The sequence below is a fragment of the Patagioenas fasciata genome, chromosome 2 (assembly GCF_037038585.1).
Source record: "Patagioenas fasciata isolate bPatFas1 chromosome 2, bPatFas1.hap1, whole genome shotgun sequence".
NCBI classification, from domain to species: Eukaryota; Metazoa; Chordata; class Aves; order Columbiformes; family Columbidae; genus Patagioenas; species Patagioenas fasciata.
In genome coordinates, this window is record NC_092521.1 from 148,873,363 (window position 1) to 148,893,070 (window position 19,708).

General features: G+C 38.1%; 1 protein-coding gene across 1 annotated transcript in view; it reads left to right on the forward strand.

The window, feature by feature from the left end:
- PLXDC2 (plexin domain containing 2) overlaps window positions 1-19,708 on the forward strand; it is a 270,768-nt gene that overhangs the window by 210,056 nt on the left and 41,004 nt on the right. Inside the window, exons 7-9 of the mRNA XM_065832450.2 lie at window positions 896-995; window positions 10,018-10,113; window positions 11,027-11,108. Coding sequence (XP_065688522.1) covers window positions 896-995; window positions 10,018-10,113; window positions 11,027-11,108 — 278 coding nt within the window. The remainder of the gene's footprint in view (window positions 1-895; window positions 996-10,017; window positions 10,114-11,026; window positions 11,109-19,708) is intronic.

Below are 19,708 nucleotides of genomic sequence, written 5' to 3' on the forward strand. Positions count from 1 at the left end.
TGATCCTGGCATTTCATTGTTTTTACTCTGCTAGTGTCATCTGCAGAACTGCTAGACAGTACATTTATGTTTCCTTCCCCATCTTGACAAAATTTTAGAATACTATCTCTGATGTCTAGAAAAGAGAGATATACTGTAAATACACAGTAAGTTTGAGCTGCTGCTTTAGTGGTGGCTGCTGTTTGTGATCAGTCAGTCTAGTTAACCATGTTAATATTGTATAAAGAGTACATGTCACTAAGTCAAACACCTTACAAAACTCTAAAGTTATTTCACCTGTACAAGTATCAGCCAAAGCTGCAATCTTCCCCAAAGAATGAAATAAAACTTGACACCTAATTTCATATGACCATGTTGCCCAGCATCAGCATCTCTGTTACATAAAGCTACTATTCCAGGACACATTAAACATTACATTGCTGGGTCAGAGCTCTCTTCAGATAGCTCTTCAGTTTCCAGTGCAAGTTAACTGAGCCGTAAGTTTTTAAAATGTTCATCCTAAGCTGAACTTCCACAGTTTGTTTCAATAGTAAACAAGAGGCATTGCCTCCTCCTCCTTGTCTGATACTGGCATATCGTCCCACAGTTTCTTCAACTGGGGGAAATTAATTATGGAAAATTACTACCTTTTTCTGTGTCATCATTAAGAATTGTTCCACCTCAAAGTGTTGATGTGAATATAGTTATATAAAAAGCAAAGCAAACTAGAATAAAATAAAAATTAAAACCAGTAATTTCAATCTTCAATAAATCCTTAGTCATAATATGCTCTGTTGTATAATATATTTATTTTGGACTTCTAAGTTACACTAATTGTTCATTCTGGCAGTGCTGTTACTTTTAGTCTGAATTTTTTACTTCAATATTTCATGTATGTTTTCCTTTTGTCTTCCAGATTCCTGTTGCTGTGACACAGATAAGTTCCACCAATCACCCAGTGAAAGTGGGACTCTCAGATGCGTTTGTGGTTGTGCACAGGATCCAGCAAATTCCCAGTATGTAGTACTGTAGTGATGCTAATGGTTTGGAGGCTGAGGAATGAGTATAAGCTGATTTCATCAAGGATCATTAGCTGCACAACAAATCACTTAGCTAATTTCAGCTTGTTAATTCAAGTGTAATTTTATTTGCTTGATAATTCCCAATGTGGCTTTCTCTGTCATTGTTTCTTTTGAGGTGATAAATTAAGTAAATAAAACTAAATGGCCAGCCACATAATGTAAAAATAAACTGTCAACCAGCACAATTTGCTATTCCATGAGATACTCTATCTGGATGTCTCCTTATCCATAGTAGGAAAGAAACAACCTGTTCAAAAATATCCAGGCTGGAAATTCTTGATAATTTAAATTCCAAACTTCATATACAGATTTTAGTGAGAGAAAAGGAGAGATATTAATAACATCTTGGGCTTACATGTTTGTGGCAACAGTAATGAAAGTGATATTTAATTTTCTCTGTCATTAAGTATACTTTATATGGGTTGACTGCAACCAAAGAGTAGGAAATCAAGTATGATTTCCTTAATGCTTTGTTTTAAGGTACTATGTTCAGAACCCTTTGAGGTTGTTCAGCCATTAGAGTATATTCTCTTTCCAAGTTCTGATGTGCCTGTGGTCAACCCTTTGAGGTTGTTCAGCCATTAGAGTATATTCTCTTTCCAAGGTGTGATGTGCCTGTGGTCACATGGATTGCTTCTGAGTGCTTAGGAACAAATGAATCTAGACAACGGAATTCAGCAATTTGAGTGATGTTTGTGAGTTAATTGTATGAATATTTCTGTGACTCTTCAGTTTGTGAGAGCTCCTAAAATGGATTCAGTTAGAAATGAGGTTGATTGACTTGTGCAAATGGTTTATGAGAATAGTCACACAGAAATTCAATGCAAGAGATGAAAGCAGTATGCATATCTTTTGGCATCAGGCCTCCAGCATATTTTATATGTAAAATATATGGTATATGGGAGTCTTTGTTCTAGTTTGAATATTCTTTTCTTTAGAAATATTTCAGATATGCACCTTGTTTACTACCACTATATAATGATGGCTTTAATTAATACACAGGTCCTTACTAGTCTTCTATTTTAGTATTTCTGTAAATACTTTTGTCACATGACACTTTCTGCCAAGTGAAGTGACTGTAATTTTCAGAAAATCTGTCATCTTTCATCTTAAACTTACTCTGTTCATTAAGTTACAGTAAGGAAAGTCAGGCAAAAAAAATAGAATGCGGGTAAAGAGTCTGAAAAGGTGCCACTACCACAACAGTTTTTATAGCATTATATTGCTTTTCTGTATACAATGCACTGCTCTTCTCCTTAACAACTGCTTATATGGATGGTGGTAATTCATTATTATTTTTGCTAGTTTGCAGCTTATACTAGAGCTAGTGTTAATCAAGGGAACCATTAGTTTGCAGTAGATTTTTCTAAAGTCAAATTGTGCTTTCAGTGAAGCAGGTTTATATTGGTACATACAGGTGAAATAATGGGACCCTGACTGAACAGGTAGATAATGTTGGCCCACAGAGAGTGAGTGTCATATGCTTCTAAAATAGGCATGTGCTTGCATTCTTGCATTGTTGTTTTTCAGAGGTGTTAAATCAGCCATGGCTCCAGTCAATTACTGAAAAAGTTATATGATAGAATTGTTGTTTTACTTCATTTGTTAGCTCCTTAAGACAACAGAAGAATATAAATTGCTGTTCGTTTGTCCCAAAAGAAGGCTAAGATAGCATAGCTATTCTTGCTTAACACTTAAACAAAGACTTTTCTGTCAAGCAGAGACCAGCTTCCCTTTATGTTCATGGCACCAGCAACAAAACTACAACCCACAACAACAACTCTACTGCTTGAGTTTTGTCAGTTGTTTGTGTATACATCTTGCATTTGAAAAGGAAAGAGACATTAAGTGCAACACAAGCTTATTTGGACAAAAATACCCTCTCAGTTTTCAAAAATGCTGAATGTCTTTGGTGCACTACGTATGCTCACTGTTCTAAAATTTCAGCATAATAGTCCTAGTTTTACAGAAGCAAAATTGGAAGATTTAGACCCATTTATAAGATTGTTTCATTACTAACAACTTTTTTAATACTTCTGAATGGTGAGTTCTAAAGCCAGGCAAACCTATTTCATTCTTAGGAGAGAAAAACATGCTTTTTGATCAGCCATTTCATTTCAAAAGTGCATTTTAATGAGTGCTGAAAAGGATCATCTTGAAGATCCAAGAGCAAAAATAAAGAATTTTCTGAACTTTTTGAAATGGAGGACCTGGGCATTTCATATCAATTTTTATTAATATACTCCTACATATTAAAAGCTTTGCAGTAACAATCCTTTCATCTGTCCCTAAAAGAATACAGGTACCTACACTTTTTTACCTTATCTTATAAGAGCTAGAGCATGGAGTAGGCAGATTTTTGACAGGTTGCTTTTTGCCTGGTTTTTATGTTTGATTTTTTCCTTGATCTGCTACTACTGCTTATAAACAGACAATGTCTCTATTTTCGAGCCTATATGTGATACTATTATATTGATGCAGATCAGACACTATTTTTTATCTCTACATATTTATTTTGAGATACACGTGCCTGGATATACTCTAGAGGTCCTCTCAGTGAGTGGTAATGTGTGAAGGGAAGTATATTTTTGCTTGACACAAGGGTTAACAAGAAAAGCCATAAATTCTGAAATCTATATGGCAAAATAAGACCACCAATTAATTTCAGAGGAAAAGTTTTGGCTTTTTCCAGGTAATTCAAATGATGTAAGCCAGGATGTGGAATTCTGATTCTGATTTGTCCAATAAGTTAGGTGGACCACCCTGACTTCTTTTGCAGACGCACTGAACACTTGCACATTAACTATTTTCCCTTTTGTAAAAAAAAGCACTAAGAGTGTTTTATGAAAGTCTTCCAGTTAGACAAGGCATTATTGGTGAAGATGGAGCTGGTGGATCACTTTACATATCATCCAGCAAGTTTTCTCCCTGTTCAGCATCTTCACCGTAATCAGGAACCTTATGCTTTGTCTCGTTGCGATCATCTTCTCTGTTCCCTCTTACTTCTTGTATTTTCTCAGCCAACTTTGGCATTCTGTTCTTAGTCCTTCTTTCAGTCACCTATGTTGTCGTTTGTTTTCCCTTCTGCAGACTCCCAAGACCTCTCTAATTTCATGAGCATCTTTCTTCCCTTAATCTTTCTTTTATTTCATGATTTCTACATTTCTCTCCTTTATTCAGTGCTCTCTCTGTCTTTCATTAACTTTTTATTGTGCAAAGAAGATGAAAAACCATTTCACAGAATCACAGAATGTTAGGGATTGGAAGGGACCTTGAGAGATCATCTAGTCCAATCCCCCTGACGGAGCAGGAACATCTAGATGAGGTTGCATTTCTTGCAACCTGCTATTTCATTTTAGCAATGAAAAAACTCACCGGTAAGCTTACCCAGATTGTGGGTTTTTTTTCCATGAGAGCATGAAATACACTGGTAAAATGAGAGAGTGCCAGATTTAGAGGAACAAAACAGTGAATTGCCAGTCTTGAGCTTACAGATACCGGCTAGGTTTTTCTCCACAATAAGACATACTTGTCCATGATCTTGGCCTCTACTGTATTAGGCAGAGCTCTTCTAGGAAATCCATAACTTGACAACCCAACATTTAATGACACTGGACACAACACTGTGTACACAAATAAAATTGTAGCTGAGCTATGTGTTCGTAATATTCCAGTTTCAGTGCAATTATTGCCAATCAACAGGTAGTGTAACTCAAACATGCAATTAAATGACAACTCTGCATGTTATAACTGTTTACTAAAGATTTATCTTCAGTTTGTTTACAGAAGTGGGGCCCCTGAAAGAACCTTAGCATTACCTTCCTGAAGGATAAACGAAAACTAGGAGTTTATGTTGTGATATTTATTGTGTGAAGTTGCAGCATCATCTGGGAAATCACAAAGTCCAATTGCGGCTACCTTACTGGTAATGTTGTCACTCTGTGCAAAGTGGGCTCCAAAGTTATTGCTCTAAATTCACAGTATTTATTCTCGCTTTTCACTAGTGTAACTAATTCCACAGAGTGCCAGCTCCTCCAGCCCTGTGTCTTTGTCTGCTGGCCCAAAAGGCATTAACCAGGCAGCTGGTTCCTTGGCACGACATCCCCAATTGAGGAGCAGTGAGGGAAAGAGGTGGGCATGCTGCCAGTCTTTGGTGGTATAACAGCACTTCAGGGACTGGTACGAGGTGATCAAAGTTTAAAATGTTCTCATTTTAGCCAAAGCCTTAAGTGGCCATCAACCAATCTCAGAATTAGACAGTTGGGTGCATGGTGGCTTAAGAGGATAAAGCATGTCTTTAACACTCAGATCCTGTATTAAGAGCAGCTCAGCTGGCATCAGGAATTGGGGTAAATCTGAAAGGACATGGAGAGTTCCCAAGTAAATGGTGTGTGATAGGCACAGAGCATTGCTGCAGAACAGTTCTTCTGCATTGTTCATAAAGCAGCTATTTTCAGAGCCTACTTCAACTGGTTAGCTTATTCACAGATTATACATCTTTGAGGTGCAGCTTCCAGGTTTTAAAGCATTTTTAGTAACTTTTAGGAGAATGATAAAATTAATACAATTAGGCAATCTGAGTTTTGAGCTAGATTCAGACGTGTAATAGTCCCTGACCAACAGCAATTGTGGTGGTGGTTTGATTACAGACGTGTGATCCCAGTGTCGGTGCCCTGAGAACTAGTTAATATTGATAAGTTTAGTAATATGAAGCCGTTAAAAACAAAGAGCAAAGGTTGCTTTGACCTTGTGATTCCCTTTCCTTTTATAGTAGTGGCAATCAGACATACCAGGTTGCATGAAGATTTGATTCAGCCAGTATGGCTAAACAAAGTTCCTATCAAGCAAAAACAGTGGCTGTATAATACAGCAGCTTTGTTCTGTATCCCTTATATTTTTTTTCACAAATTGCTTGCAGTGTAAAATGGATATGTTTCATAAAATGTTTGCTTCAAATTGACTTCTGCATAATCAAATGCACTCTTTTACCATTTGTGTTTTCTCTGTCAGCTAGACTTAAAAGCAAAAGTGCAGCGGTATGAATACATATGGCCTTGTTTAGCAGTTTTTGCTGGGTATATGACTGATCTCAATTCCCTAGAAATCTTTCGCTGGCAAAGATTTTTTTATTTGAGTGAACATACAATTTAAAAAAAAATCAGACTGACTTCTCCAATATTTTCACATTTCACTGGGTTGCAGGTTTTAGCTGATGAATGCTGTGTGAGGAAAAGTGATTATGTGATGGAAAAATGCCAGAGAGATTGGTCATCTGTTTGGGATGGTTTATTACTAGCTACTGACCCTTCAGGTGTATTAGGAACTCATTGATGCACTTCTGGCACTGCTCCATCTCCAGAGCATGCTCCCTATTTAGTGCATTTAGTTAACTCTGGAAATTCTGCTTCATAGAATATTTTTATGCCATTATTTAGTTTAAAAATACTGTGATAAAACCATATAGAAATTTTGTCTCACCAGAACCTTGCACATCTATAATTTACTAATCCATTGCTTAATCCCTTAAAAGGAATCTTTCAGTTGGCCTTCTGACCCACCACATTATTTTTCTAGGTCACTGAGAAATGTACTTACCTCAAATAAGTACTGGTGGTTTCTTCATCTTTTTCTGCTGGGACTGTACCTTTGGCCTTGTATTCAAAGATTGTACATGCCACAGAAACAGACAAAAGTGCAATTTGGGCCATTCTGTAAATTAAACCAAATGCAAAAAAAAAAAAAAACAACACAGATGGTTAAAAAGTGTTTGACATACTCAGACCTAGAGAAAAGTAAAATATTTTCATGATTAGGAGAAGGACATCCACATATGTTCTGAAATTCAGAACCAGGAATGGTACTTCAGAAGCATATATACATGCAAAAAGTCCTTTTCTTTTTCTCCCTTTGCTGTAATGCCTCTTTTCAGTAAAATACCTGCACATGGTTCATATATTTTTGTCTGTTACTACATCAAAAGATTTCACTAGTTCTTGTCAAGTTAAGGTGCATACTGAAGTACGTGGGCTCATAAGCTTTTTGTGATTCTGCACTTGCACTTGTTTGTAAAAGAGCTAAACAGACAGCAGAAGTCAAAGAAGAACAAGTTCCACGTGAGTGAAAGACAGTGTGTGTCTTGGGTTGGAGCAGGTCTGTGCGTGGAGAGGTTGAGGAGGAAAGTGTCAAGGGAAAGCATTCATTTTTCTGTTTATCTTGTTGAGATTAGCTTTTCTAGCCTGTTTTATTAAGCAGATACAGGCTCAGAATTCTAAATTGTGAGGAAAAAGTGCATTTTGAGGAGCTAAGCATGGCGTGTTTCAAGTCAGGCTTTCAGAAGAATCTACACCTACTTTTTTTTACAACCTGGCCAGGCAGATAAATTTGAACACTCGTGTTTCCAGCCACCTGCCTGCAAATACAAAGCTGTTAGAAGGTGACTGTGTCAATACCTCTCTGTGCTTACGTTTCTTACAGTAGATAGATCCCTTATATGCAAACTTACTTACTTTTCTTCTTCCTGAAGAAGAAAAGATCGAATCTGAGTCTACCAGGCAGTGGGATTTAAAGGTATCAACAGTCATGCTGAACTATGCATTATTAGATTTTTTTTTTTTTTTTGTAAAAACTTAATTCTCTTAAGATCAGTATTTTTTAGAGATTTCATGGACTGGATGAGATAAAAGTGTCTGTGACCTGAATCACTGATTCTTACTGGATTTTTGGAAAGACAGAAGCTCCTTTTTTCTTGTAAACCCTACAAGGAGTCTGTTAGGAAAGGTTTAGATTAAGTGGAATTATATCATGTTAGTCTCGAGCATTACTGATAAGATGAAATGCAGTTCAATTAAATTGTTGGAACCTAGCATTTAAATCTGTGTATTAATTTGCTTAGTTTTTTGAGACAGAAAGATTAAGATTTCCATGGAAAAAAGTCACAGCCTTTAGCAATGACAGGAGTTGATTTCAAACACATTTCCTGATCACTCTGATTTGGCAGGTGCATTTATGGGACTTATCATCCTGGGAGCATAAACCTCTCACTGCTCACAGGGGATTTCCTCCACCCTAGCACAAGATTAGCTTGTCTTGAAAACCCTTTCTGTCCAGTGGCTTTGAAGTACATTGCTGTGGCATCTATTGGGGCAAACGTTTGGCACTTCCCCATATCTGTCTTTTAACTAGTCACGATGACTTTGCAGGTGGAACATAAAACTAGCTCAATTATAAGTGCATTTCATAGCAAAAGAGAAATCCACCCTCAGGAGTGGTGAGGCCATAGCAAAGTCAGCTTCAAATAAATGACAAGAGGAATTGTTTGGCAAAGGTGCTGATTTGGAGCTAAACAGAAATATTATTGTCTGAAAGCCAAATGCTGCCTACCTGCACCTGGGGGTTTGTGCAGTGAGAGAGGGCAGAGCAGCTGTTTCACATGCAGCCACCCTGGCTGAGGCGGAAGAGTTATCACAACCAGCACAGCTCTGCTTCTGCCTCCCTATCCCTCCTCAGAGATTCTCCTGTTTATTCCAACTAAAACCAATAGCTTGATGGCTTTTTTTCTGTGTGGTGTAAAGGGGATCCCCACTCTTGTGCTTTTAGAGGTTAGCCATCCTGCTTTTCTTTGAAAGCCTCGTCTACTTGAGCCAATAGGCGCCTTAGCCACAGCATACTTTAATGCACTTTCTCTTTTCCTTTAAAAATTAGTATTTATTTCTTGATTTATTTTAGTTGAGGTTCTATTTTCTGTCTGAAAAATGTCTACAACATCCCTCCTAACAAGAGGTTGCAAAAACCACTTCAGATGTCACGATATGTAATTGCTTAACAGCTGGGGAGCCCATGTGCGCTGATGTCAAGCTGCAGAAACACCGCCTTCATAGCAGGCAATGAGGTGTGCCCTAACCCATACAGGGCTGGTGACACAGAAGACTGCCTAAGACTGAGTCTGTGGCTATCTGCAATTCCTTTTCTTTTGTTGCAGGTAGACTCAGACCAGCCACTGACCAGAGTAACCTATTGGTGTGTAACCCTTTATTCCTCTCTGGCATGATTCCGCAGGGTCAGTGGTCGTAGTATTGATTTCAATTAGTTTAACAGACCTTCAGAAAGGACATAAGTTTGAATTCAGCACACTAGAAAGTCATCATTGTTTTGTCAAATTGGCAGTATAGGCTGTGCTTTTAATTTGAAAATGTACAAGCTCACCAGTCTGCATTAAAATCTGGAGTATTCAGAATACGCGATAGGATATTCATCTGTAAAGAAACAGTTATGTGATTATTTCACACTTCTCTTGTGCTTGGGTCTTACAGTCATCTGTGTGTTCAAAACCCATAAGAACAGTGCATTGACTATATTGAATTACTGCTTTGAGAAACTTAGGTGCAGTGCATTTCTCTAAAGATTATGTATAGCACTGGCTGGTTAGGAAGGCTTGTCTTCTTCAATGTTAGAAGATGAAGAAATTTTCTAGTACATTTAGATGTGAGCTAGCTTGTTGCTAACAAATTCTATAAGCAATGAAATCAGTTTTGTTTGCAACATCTTGACAACAACTGACAAAGTGAACATATAATCAAGTCTGCAAGCCAAGAAATGTCTTAGGAAAGCAAGCATCTGAAAGATAGCCTGAAATGTCTGACAGTATACTCCCTAGAATTTCTGCCTAAATGAATGACATAAGATACTCGAGAGCACACTCAGCATTTTCATAATCCTTTACTGGGAATAGGCACCTGTTCTGTCAACTCTGATGGTTTCTCAAGTCAAAAATTCTCTGTCTATACCTTTTACATGTTCCTCCATGGTGTCTAAAGTTAAAAATATATTCTAGAGGAAAATTTGTGTCATGCGTGCACCTAAGGAACAGTGAGCAATCATTACATCGACTGTTTTTTACAATCTACAAACTACAAAACAGTAAAGTGTGAAAATATATTTATTTTTATTTTTCTGGTAGATGTCCGTAGAAGAACAATTTATGAGTACCACAGAGTGGAGCTGCAGATGTCAAAGATTACCAATCTCTCAGCTGTTGAAATGATACCTCTACCAAGTAAGTAAAATATAACATAAGCAAGAGCCAGATCTGGGAAGGGTTCCCTTCCCCCTCCCAGCAATACATGCACAATTTAAAATATTTTGGTTTATTTGTGGACTTGAAATCATGGACAGATTAATTTATCCTCTCTCAGATCTATTCCCAGGTGGATGATGCGTTATCTAGTGCATCATCCTGTATCTCAAGTTTATGGGTATGCAGCTCCCAGTAGATTTTGAGTGAAATCTGTGCCAAATCATTTTTTTTCAGAAAAAAAAAAATATTCTATTGCCTTTAAATTTGTTTCCTCAAGAAAAAAAGAACAGTTTTCATTCTTGCAAGGCAAACACAAATTCTTCTGTGTACTATGTGTCTCATTGCAAAGGAATATCTCCAAACACATACTGCAGTTCATCTGCCTCTTTTGTCCAAGGTAAAACCACGTTGTTTAGAAATCTCAGAGTTTAAACTGCCAGCTGTACTACTGTGAAAAAATGGAAGCAGCTGTTTTTCTTTTTTCTAATCCAATTATAGTTCTTGAACACTTTCCTGCCAGTCTTATCTGTATATGTCTGAATGTTAGCAACACCAAGGAATACTGGAGCCAGTGAATAAAGAGATTTAAGAAAATACTTAATATTAAGCAAAAAGATAAAAATTTAGCAATAAAGTTGAATGAACAGATGTGGAAGTGGAAATACATTTACAACCAGAATACAAATAGAATCCTACAGATAAAATGTACCTCTGTGCATGCAGTTGGCAATGCTTTATAATAGGCTGGGTTTAGTGTCCTATTTGAGACATGTGTGAACCTGCTGAGTCCCTAAATATGTATTGTCAGAAGATGTATCCTTCTTTTGTGCTTTTTATGAGAATTATTTGTGAGACTAATGTAATAAGTTGCATTTGTTTATCTACATCCCAGCTTGTCTCCAGTTTACCAGCTGTGGTACCTGTGTTACTGCCCAGATTGGTTTCAATTGCAGCTGGTGCAGCAAACTCCAAAGGTAAAGAAAATAATTTTTTTTCTTTTTTGCATGGGTATACAGCTGTGGTCAAAGGATATCCAAAAAACATTGCCCATAGGTTATACAGCACAAAAAGTTGTTATATTTACATCTTATATACATGCATTCATGCAAACATATACCTCAGTTGCAATCACTAGCAACACATCATTGTTCCATTTCACTTCAGCAGAGAAATTAGGTAAGAATGGTCAAAAAGGTTGTTTTAGGACTTGAACCCTCATTCCTGTTTCCTTAGCCCTACTTTTAAATCCTTTTGTAGGAGAACAAGTAGAAATCATAATAAAATTCATATTTTCTCCCTCTGTCCCTGGCTTAATCACTGTCTAAGACAGTGTAATAATTTGATATCATGCTGAAGAACTGATAAATAGCTGATGAACATGGTACGGAATTAGGAACTGCAGATCACTTTTATTATGTTTTCTTATGCTTCTGCTGCCTTAGTAAATCATGTGAGAAGTCACTCTGTTGTCATTTTGTCTTGCAAAAAATTCTTCAGGGGAATTAGAACTATATTAAATAATTTAATGGAAAATATATCAAACATCTTCGAGAGTAAGGATACTTATAGAGAACTCCTCCAAGCAAGCATGAAGAGATCTCACTTGCTTTAACCCATTTCTTAATTTCAAAAATTGCTTGATTCGACTTCCATTAATAAATGTCATAGCTCTGAGAATCTGTTGGCTTTAGTTTGAGCAAGGTCTGTTGGTTTGTGGCCAGTGTTCTACCTTCTAGTAGGTAAGATTTGAAGAAATTGTAAAGTTCAAACCTCTTATGACAAATAGGTGAACCTGGAGAGCCTGAAGAGCTCAGTTTCCTAATTTCTGGAATCGCGGGAAAATCTGTTTTCCTCACTAAGGAAGAAACTCACTGTGAAGAACTAAAAGAGTTTTACCCTTTATCATTAGCAGGAAGCAACACCAGGCGTGTAGTTGCACTGTGTTTCCCTCTACATATTTAGGTGAATTTGTGGCTGACCCTTCAAAACCAGTGAGGTGTAATTTACTGCAGAAGAATATAGAGTCTCAACACACTTATTTTTATTCAGTTAAAGTTTGCATAAAAAAAGAAAAGAACACATGCTTTTTGCCTGTGAAGATCACACTGCAATCAAAGGTGAACCTACTGTGAGTCAGTCCTGCACTGTTTCCCAAAAACAGCTGGCTCCATGCTGCAACACATTTGTGCCTTTCACGAGCTGCAGCAGATACACTGAACATTTTTATTGGTGTTAATTAGCCCATTACTGACAGTAGTGAGATTGTTATTTCATGCTGACTGTGTTTGGACATTGTTTGACTAGCAGGAAAAGCAGGAACTGGAGTCGATTCCTTAAAAAAAATGCTGGATCCAGAGAATAAAACTAAGATTATGCCGCTACACAGGAATTTCAGTAGTTTAAAAACAGTCATACCATCCAATTTGCATCTAAATATGAATGATAGTCAGTCTGGTTTAAGCAAATGGAGAACTGTATACAGAGTCATAAAACAGTTCAGAATAGGAGGTTCCACTAGAGGCCAACTCATCTAACCTGCCACTCAAAGCAGGGCCAGCTGTGAGGTCAAACCAGTTTGTTCATGCCTTTGTTCAGCTGGGTCTTGAAAAACTCTGAGGATATGGTCCAGTCCCCTGAATATCTTCTTCATTTTATACTACATTTTACACCTTATTTTTTAAATTGTTATTTTCTCTGGAAACATGGCTTTGGTGATGATGTCTGTCGCCCTTTTCATTTCTTGGCCATTCTCTTCCAGTTTCTGAAATCACAGAATCACAGAACGTTAGGGATTGGAAGAGAGCTCAAAAGATCATCTAGTACAATCCCCCTGCTGGAGCAGGAACACCTAGATGAGGTTACATGGGAATGTGTCCAGGTGGGTTTTGAATGTCTCCAAAGAAGGAGATTCCACAACCTCCCTGAGCAGCCTGTTCCAGTGTTCCACCATCCTCACTGTGAAGAAGTTTCTTCTCAAATTTAAATGAAACCTCCTGTGTTCCAGTTTATACCCATTACCCCTTGTCTTATCATTGGTTGTCACCAAGAAGAGCCTGACTCCATCCTTGTGACACTCACCCTTCATATATTTAGAAACGTTAATTAGGCCCCCCCTCAGTCTCCTCCAAGCTAAAGAGACCCAACTCCCTCAGCCTTTCCTCATAAGGGAGATGCTCCACTCCCTTAATGATCTTCGTTGCTCTGAGCTGGACTCTCTCCAGCAGTTCCCTGTCCTTCTGGAACTGAGGGGCCCAGAACTGGACACAATATTCCGGATGTGGTCTCACCAGGGCAGAGTAGAGGGGAAGGAGAACCTCTCTTGACCTACTGACCACCCCTCTTCTAATACACCTCAGGATGCCATTGGCCTTCCTGACCACAAGGGCACAGTGCTGGCTCATGGTCATCCTGCTGTCCACCAGGACCCCCAGGTCCCTTTCTCCTATGCTGCTCTAACAGGTCATTTCCCAACTTATTCTGGAACCTGGGGTTGTTCCTACCCAGATGCAAGACTCTACACTTGCCCTTGTTATATTTCATTAAATTTTTCCCCGCCCAACTCTCCAGCCTGTCCAGGTCTCACTGGATGACAGCACAGCCTTCTGGCATGTCAGTGCTTTGCTGACATCAAGATAGACCACATCTATTAAATGAGCAGCTTATTTCAACTAATTTAGTTATACAGAGGAACAGATCTGAAATAATAAGTGGATGCCTACTTTATGAAAAGAGGCAACTTGCTTTCCAAAATGTGAAGACTGAGCACTTATTTAGTTAGGGTACATTACACTGCAGGATCATTGCGTTCAGGACTCATTCCTGTCTCAACTTTGACAATTTTCTGTTCCCTACCAGTTCTGGATACTCTCACCTGCATTTTAGTCCAGTGCCTCCGCTTTTACCCTGCTGTTCCTCAGCATGTTTATTCATTTTACGGAGACATGAAAAAAAGCCTTATTCCGTTCTCAATTGAGATGTCTGGATCACAGGAAAGTATTCAGAATAATTTACAACCACATTGTGGTTTCGCTCCCCACAAAAATAAATTTACTGTGCTAAAATGTTCTTTTTGCATGTGATAGAGAAGCACTTGCTCAACAAGACAACACAAATGTCCTGTTAAAAATCATAAAGGATGGAAAATTGTGAGTTCTTTCATCACAGCTTTTTCTGTGTGTCACTGCTCTTCAGTCACCGGCCTTGTAAATCAACCTAGACTTTTATCTCGTGTTCTGATGTACGTTGCTCTACTTCAGCAGAATACAATCTGCTTGGAAAAACAAGGGCAAAGCATTATATGAAATATTAACATAGACATTTCAGAACTACCTACAGTACAATTAAAATTAATATTTACAGTCCACTTTCAAATGAGTGCTCAGAGGAGTTTTTGAAGTAAGCAGAATCAGATGATTGGGAGTAATGCCTGAGTTGGGTTTCTGGGTTGCAAAGCGGACTGGAGACACTGTTCTGGGAGGTGAGAAACCAGAGGTTGTCCCTCTTGCCTGTAGGCCGAGCCCAGGGTGGGGAAGGCAAATAGCCTTTGGTGCAGAAGTCTGAGGAAGGCTTTGAACTTGATAGCGATGGGTTTCCAGTGTGGCAATAATCTAATGACTGATCTAGTGTTCCAGTGTCTGCAGATGGAGAATGACTGTTTGCTCTTGGGGGCAATAAGGGTTGGATGTGGCTATAACAGACAGTGATGTTCCTCCTGTGCAGCCACAGTAGCACTTTGCTACTTTAAAGTGAGATCTCCCAGAGCAGAGAGGCTTCCACGTGGGCAACAAGCAAATGTATCCAGGAGGAGACAAAACTCTATACCAATTCTACAACCCTTTATTCTCAACAAGTTATAACCCCGTTTAGTCAGGGCAACGTTGCTACAAAGAACAGCATATTTTCTATTTTTTCTCCTTGCATAAAATTTAAACCATATATTAAATCTTTTACACAACATAGTACAGTTTTTGGAAAAACAGAAAGTGTCTTTAAATCCTGTAACTGAACAAGTAAATTGAGCACAGAGCCATTGCTGAATAAGGGTACTCCCCCACGTGGGCAATATGTGTTGGAATGAAAATAACTTTATAGCAGTGGGTTATTTCCTACCTGTAACTTCAGCCCAGCTGCTGTGCAAACTCTGTAGTCCTCAGAGAGTCAGGTTCTTCTTGTAGGTTATTCCTCTATTCCTGTTGCTCTCTACAACCTTAAATCACAGCACAGTTTTTCTTTTCACAAGGGATCGGCAAGCTATTCACTCTGAAATCCAATACAAGGTATGTCATACAGTTTCATCATGACTGAAGCAAAGACACATTGTCTTCTTCTGTCTTCAGCAGATGGCAAATGTCCCTAGGAGGTTTTGTTTTGTTTCTTTGTTTGTTGTTTTGTTTTGTTTTTTAACTACGTATGTTCCGCAACTGTTCCATAAGAACTGTTGCATAAGAGGCTTACTAGAAGTATGTAAGCTAAGATGGTATCCTAGCTTTTTCCTGCACAAGGATCTATGTCTGCAAAATGTCAGAAACACTTATCATCTGCCTCATAATAGTCACCTGTGTCTGAAATTTGGGTTTTCTCTTAATTATCTCTGATTTCCCAGCATGTAAAAATTGGGAGAATTCTTTAATGTTAGATCTGTTTGTATTATCTTTTCATGCTTCTGCAAATGTCTATATACTCTGGACATTTGGTATAGCCTGCATGTTAGAGATGTCATTTTCCGGGAAAGGTTTTGGAAGCTTCAAGGCAACTTTACTGTTATATTATAGGTTCAATTTGTGCAACTTTCTCACGTTACTGAAATAGTAAGTTCCTTTGGAAATACTTGAAGTTAATTGCCTAAGAAATAAATTGTGTTTATTTACCTTAGAAGAGTTGACACTGAAATATAATAGAATGGAAATATTATACTTAAATGATCAGGGAATTTTTAAAAGCCACCTTTATACAAAGTTTTGAAAATATTTATATTCAGATTCTTTAGATATTGATGGTTTTGTTTTGATGAACTTCAGGAAAATCTTGGATTTTGGCAGTGAAGTGATACTGATATTTCAGTGAGTTCAGAAACAAGTAGACAAAGAGCATACTCTTGCAATCTGTCCATGCTGGAGACTCAGGTTTTGAATGTGTCGCATGCTTCACTGAACCTCTCAGTCCTTGCAACATCTTTCAGGTTTAGTATAGTACTATCATCCCAACACTGGAGATAGGGAACTGGAGTACTGAAAGACTAAGGGCAAGAGTTGTGAAAAGTTTAGATGATAGTTTTATTCAGCTGTCACTGTTGGTACCTCTATTCAAATTTCACGTCCTCAAAACTGGCAGCCTTATCCAAAGGGCACCCAAAAACCTAACAGTTACATCCACAAGGGTGTTTTCCTGGTTTATTTAGTTTTTCAAGGGAAGTTATGCAGAATACAAAAGCAGTACTAAAAGTACCTTCTCACTAAACTCTGAACTTAAGTGTCTAAGAACAGAAAAGTCTCTCGGGTACTCTGTCTAAAGAAACACCTACAGCTGCCTGAGTCCAAGCAGGGCTCAGCAGGGAAGTCCCTGAGCCCCACGAATCTCCTCTGCTCATTATGTATAACACTGCCCTTCACACAACAACAGCCTCATAACAAACAGAGAATCCCCTAAGACACAGGAGATAAGTGATCCTGGGTCCTCTGAACCCAAGCCACCCGAAGGGTGATCCATTAGATCTCAAGGTGCTTAAATCTGTGCAATGAAACTCATAGCCACTTGCATGGCTCATACTATCTGACTACATAAAACTCGTCATGCACCACTGAGCTTGGTGTAATCTGCAAATTTGCTGAGGGTGCACTCAGTCCCTATGTCTCTGTCATTGACAAAGATATTAAACAATGCTGGTCCTAATACAGACCAGTGAGGGACACCCTTTGTCACCAGTCTCTATCTGGACATTGGGCCATTGACCACTACCCTCTGGATGCAACCATCCAGCCAATTACTCATCTAACGAACAGTTCACCCATCAAATCCATGTCTCTTCAATTTAGAGCGAAGGATGTTGTGAGGGACCATGTCAAAGGCCTTACAGAAGTCCAGACAGATGACATCTGTAGCTCTTCCCTTCTCCGCTGATGGAGTCACTCAATCATAAAAGGCTATTAGGTTTGTTCAAATGCTTGCTTTTAAATAATTCTTGGTTTTAACTATTTGAGGGTTTAATTTTCCTTGTTTGCTTGCTTTAGGGACATTACATATTTCAATTCCAAATTAAAAGATGGGAGGAAGACCTGCTGATTTCTACTCAGGCTGTTTTTATCCCAACACTGTTTAACTGACAGTGGTGTGCTGTTATTACAAAATTGGCCACAGTATCTTAGCCATTGAATTACAAAATTAAAAAATGAGACATTTGTATGGATTAAGTAAACCACCAGAGGGAGCATATATAATCCAATCAGTGTAATAGATTCATATACAAATGACAAGGGAAATCTCATTTTAAATGCTTTAGAAGGGCTAGACATTTAAAATATAGTGTATTCCGTAAAGTATATTCAATGTTATCAATGTGTAAAACTTCATTAATTTGCTGATCATCCTGCTGCTTCAGGCAATGCAAAAGAAATGTGCCCAGATTCTGCCTGTGTATAGAATTTATATTCCACTCCAGCAGTTCTTTATGCTCAAGTGGCTTTACATGAAAACATAGCAGAGTCCTAACACCTGGGTCTTAACAGGGAGATTCTTGAATTAGGTCAAATTTACCCTGTGATAATGAAAAGTAATGTCAGTCCAATTTTTCTAACTTGTGTACTGTTTCTTTGCCAATTGTGGAGCAATCATATGGAAAATCTGAGAAATAGAAATTCTGACCCTTTTACAAAGTTTGTTCTGATTAAAATCCAACATACTTTTCTTCTGTTTTAAAAGTTATGTTGAGACAGCAATTGGTCTTTTTAATCTAGTGCAACAAATGTATCAAGAACGAGTGCGTAAATTTGTCAGCCCTGATACTTTACTGGTAAGGATGATACGATAACTAGATCCATACTTTATTGAGCAGAAAATTGCTCTACACTCAACTTCTTCAAATCCTTTCCAAGCTGCTCGGTCTTAATTGACAAGCTAGTTTGAACGCATGAACTGCAAGAAACTGTTAGGAAATTAGCATTCAATAATTGAGAATTTTGTATGCATGGCAAGCCTGATGGGAGTAAAGCAAGAAAAGAAAGTGGCACAGAAGTGCTTAAGGAACAAAGCATTTTCTCAGACCACAGTGAGCCCAGCGATTATATTGTTTGATGAAAGAAACCTCACAAGATCACAGTAGTAGACATTCTCAAGTGGGAAGGCAGTTCTGTTTTGAAGACAGTGTACGCTTCAGTGAGCCTGAAGGTACATTTAAAAATACATAACAATAAAGATGTACATATCAGTAAAATGTACATAACAGTAACTTTAAAAGTGCTTTTATGGAATGTATATGACCCTGAGCTCTTAACATGTTTTCTTGAAAGTTAGCCTGCAGGCAGATGAACTAACTTTTTGCTGAGATTGATACATGGATAAATAGCCTTTCTAGGTTCTAGGATATATTTGTGGAATTTGTTAGTAGCTGGATTCCATGGAGTTAATGTGGAATTTCTGTAATCCCCCTTGATTAATACAAATAAACCTAAGAAGTTCAGTCTCTAAACAGAACCCTTGTGAAGGTACCGTAGTTTTCAGAGGCCTAGGACACGTCAGCACAAGACCAGCCAATTCACTAGATACAGTGTGGAACCCACCAGAGTAGAATCATCCCCTTGCATAGTTCAAAGCTGATATCTTAAAATGGATACATACTGCCTGAGAGCTATATGGAATATCTTTTCAGGGCAAACACCTGAGTTTTCTCCTTCACTAGCAGAACTTTGTCTTATGAGCTTCGTTCCTTGAGTTTCCTTTCTCCAGACAATCTTCTGCAGTGTCCTCCTTTCTGCTGTTGATGTTTTTAGCAGCCCTAAGCTAGAGAATAAAACTATCCCTGTATTACCATTAATAGATTTGTTATCTACCCAAATGAATTTAAATCATGTTTTCACACTGAAACTAGCCAGTTCTCTTACAGCTGCAGCAGTCACACACTTTTACATATGTATGCCTTGCTCTGTTTTACTGAGTAATTCAGAACAACATGAGGACAAGAGTTATAACTGATGCAGACCTTTAAGAAAGGCAAGTCTGGGTTACAAAACTTTAAATTATTTCTAGAAAATAGGCAGAAGATTGCTACAAGTCTCATTACTCTGAAATCCTAATATTTTTATTTAAATATTTTCTGTGAACTCCTGAACCTGAAGACTCGGAAGCATTTCGAAGTTTCTTAAACTAGATGTAAACACAGTGATTTATTTAGACCACATCAGTCACACCACTCATATTTTGTATTTGTGTTTCTTACCATATCATTTGCCTTTCAGAGCTTGAGATTGGTTTGGCTAGCTATTGTTTCCCTTGCCAGAGGTTTTGATGTGTCTTCTGGAGCTTAGAATCTCTGATCATTATCTACTCTCCAGGTTTCTGTGGTATTCAGTTTTGCAACACAGCT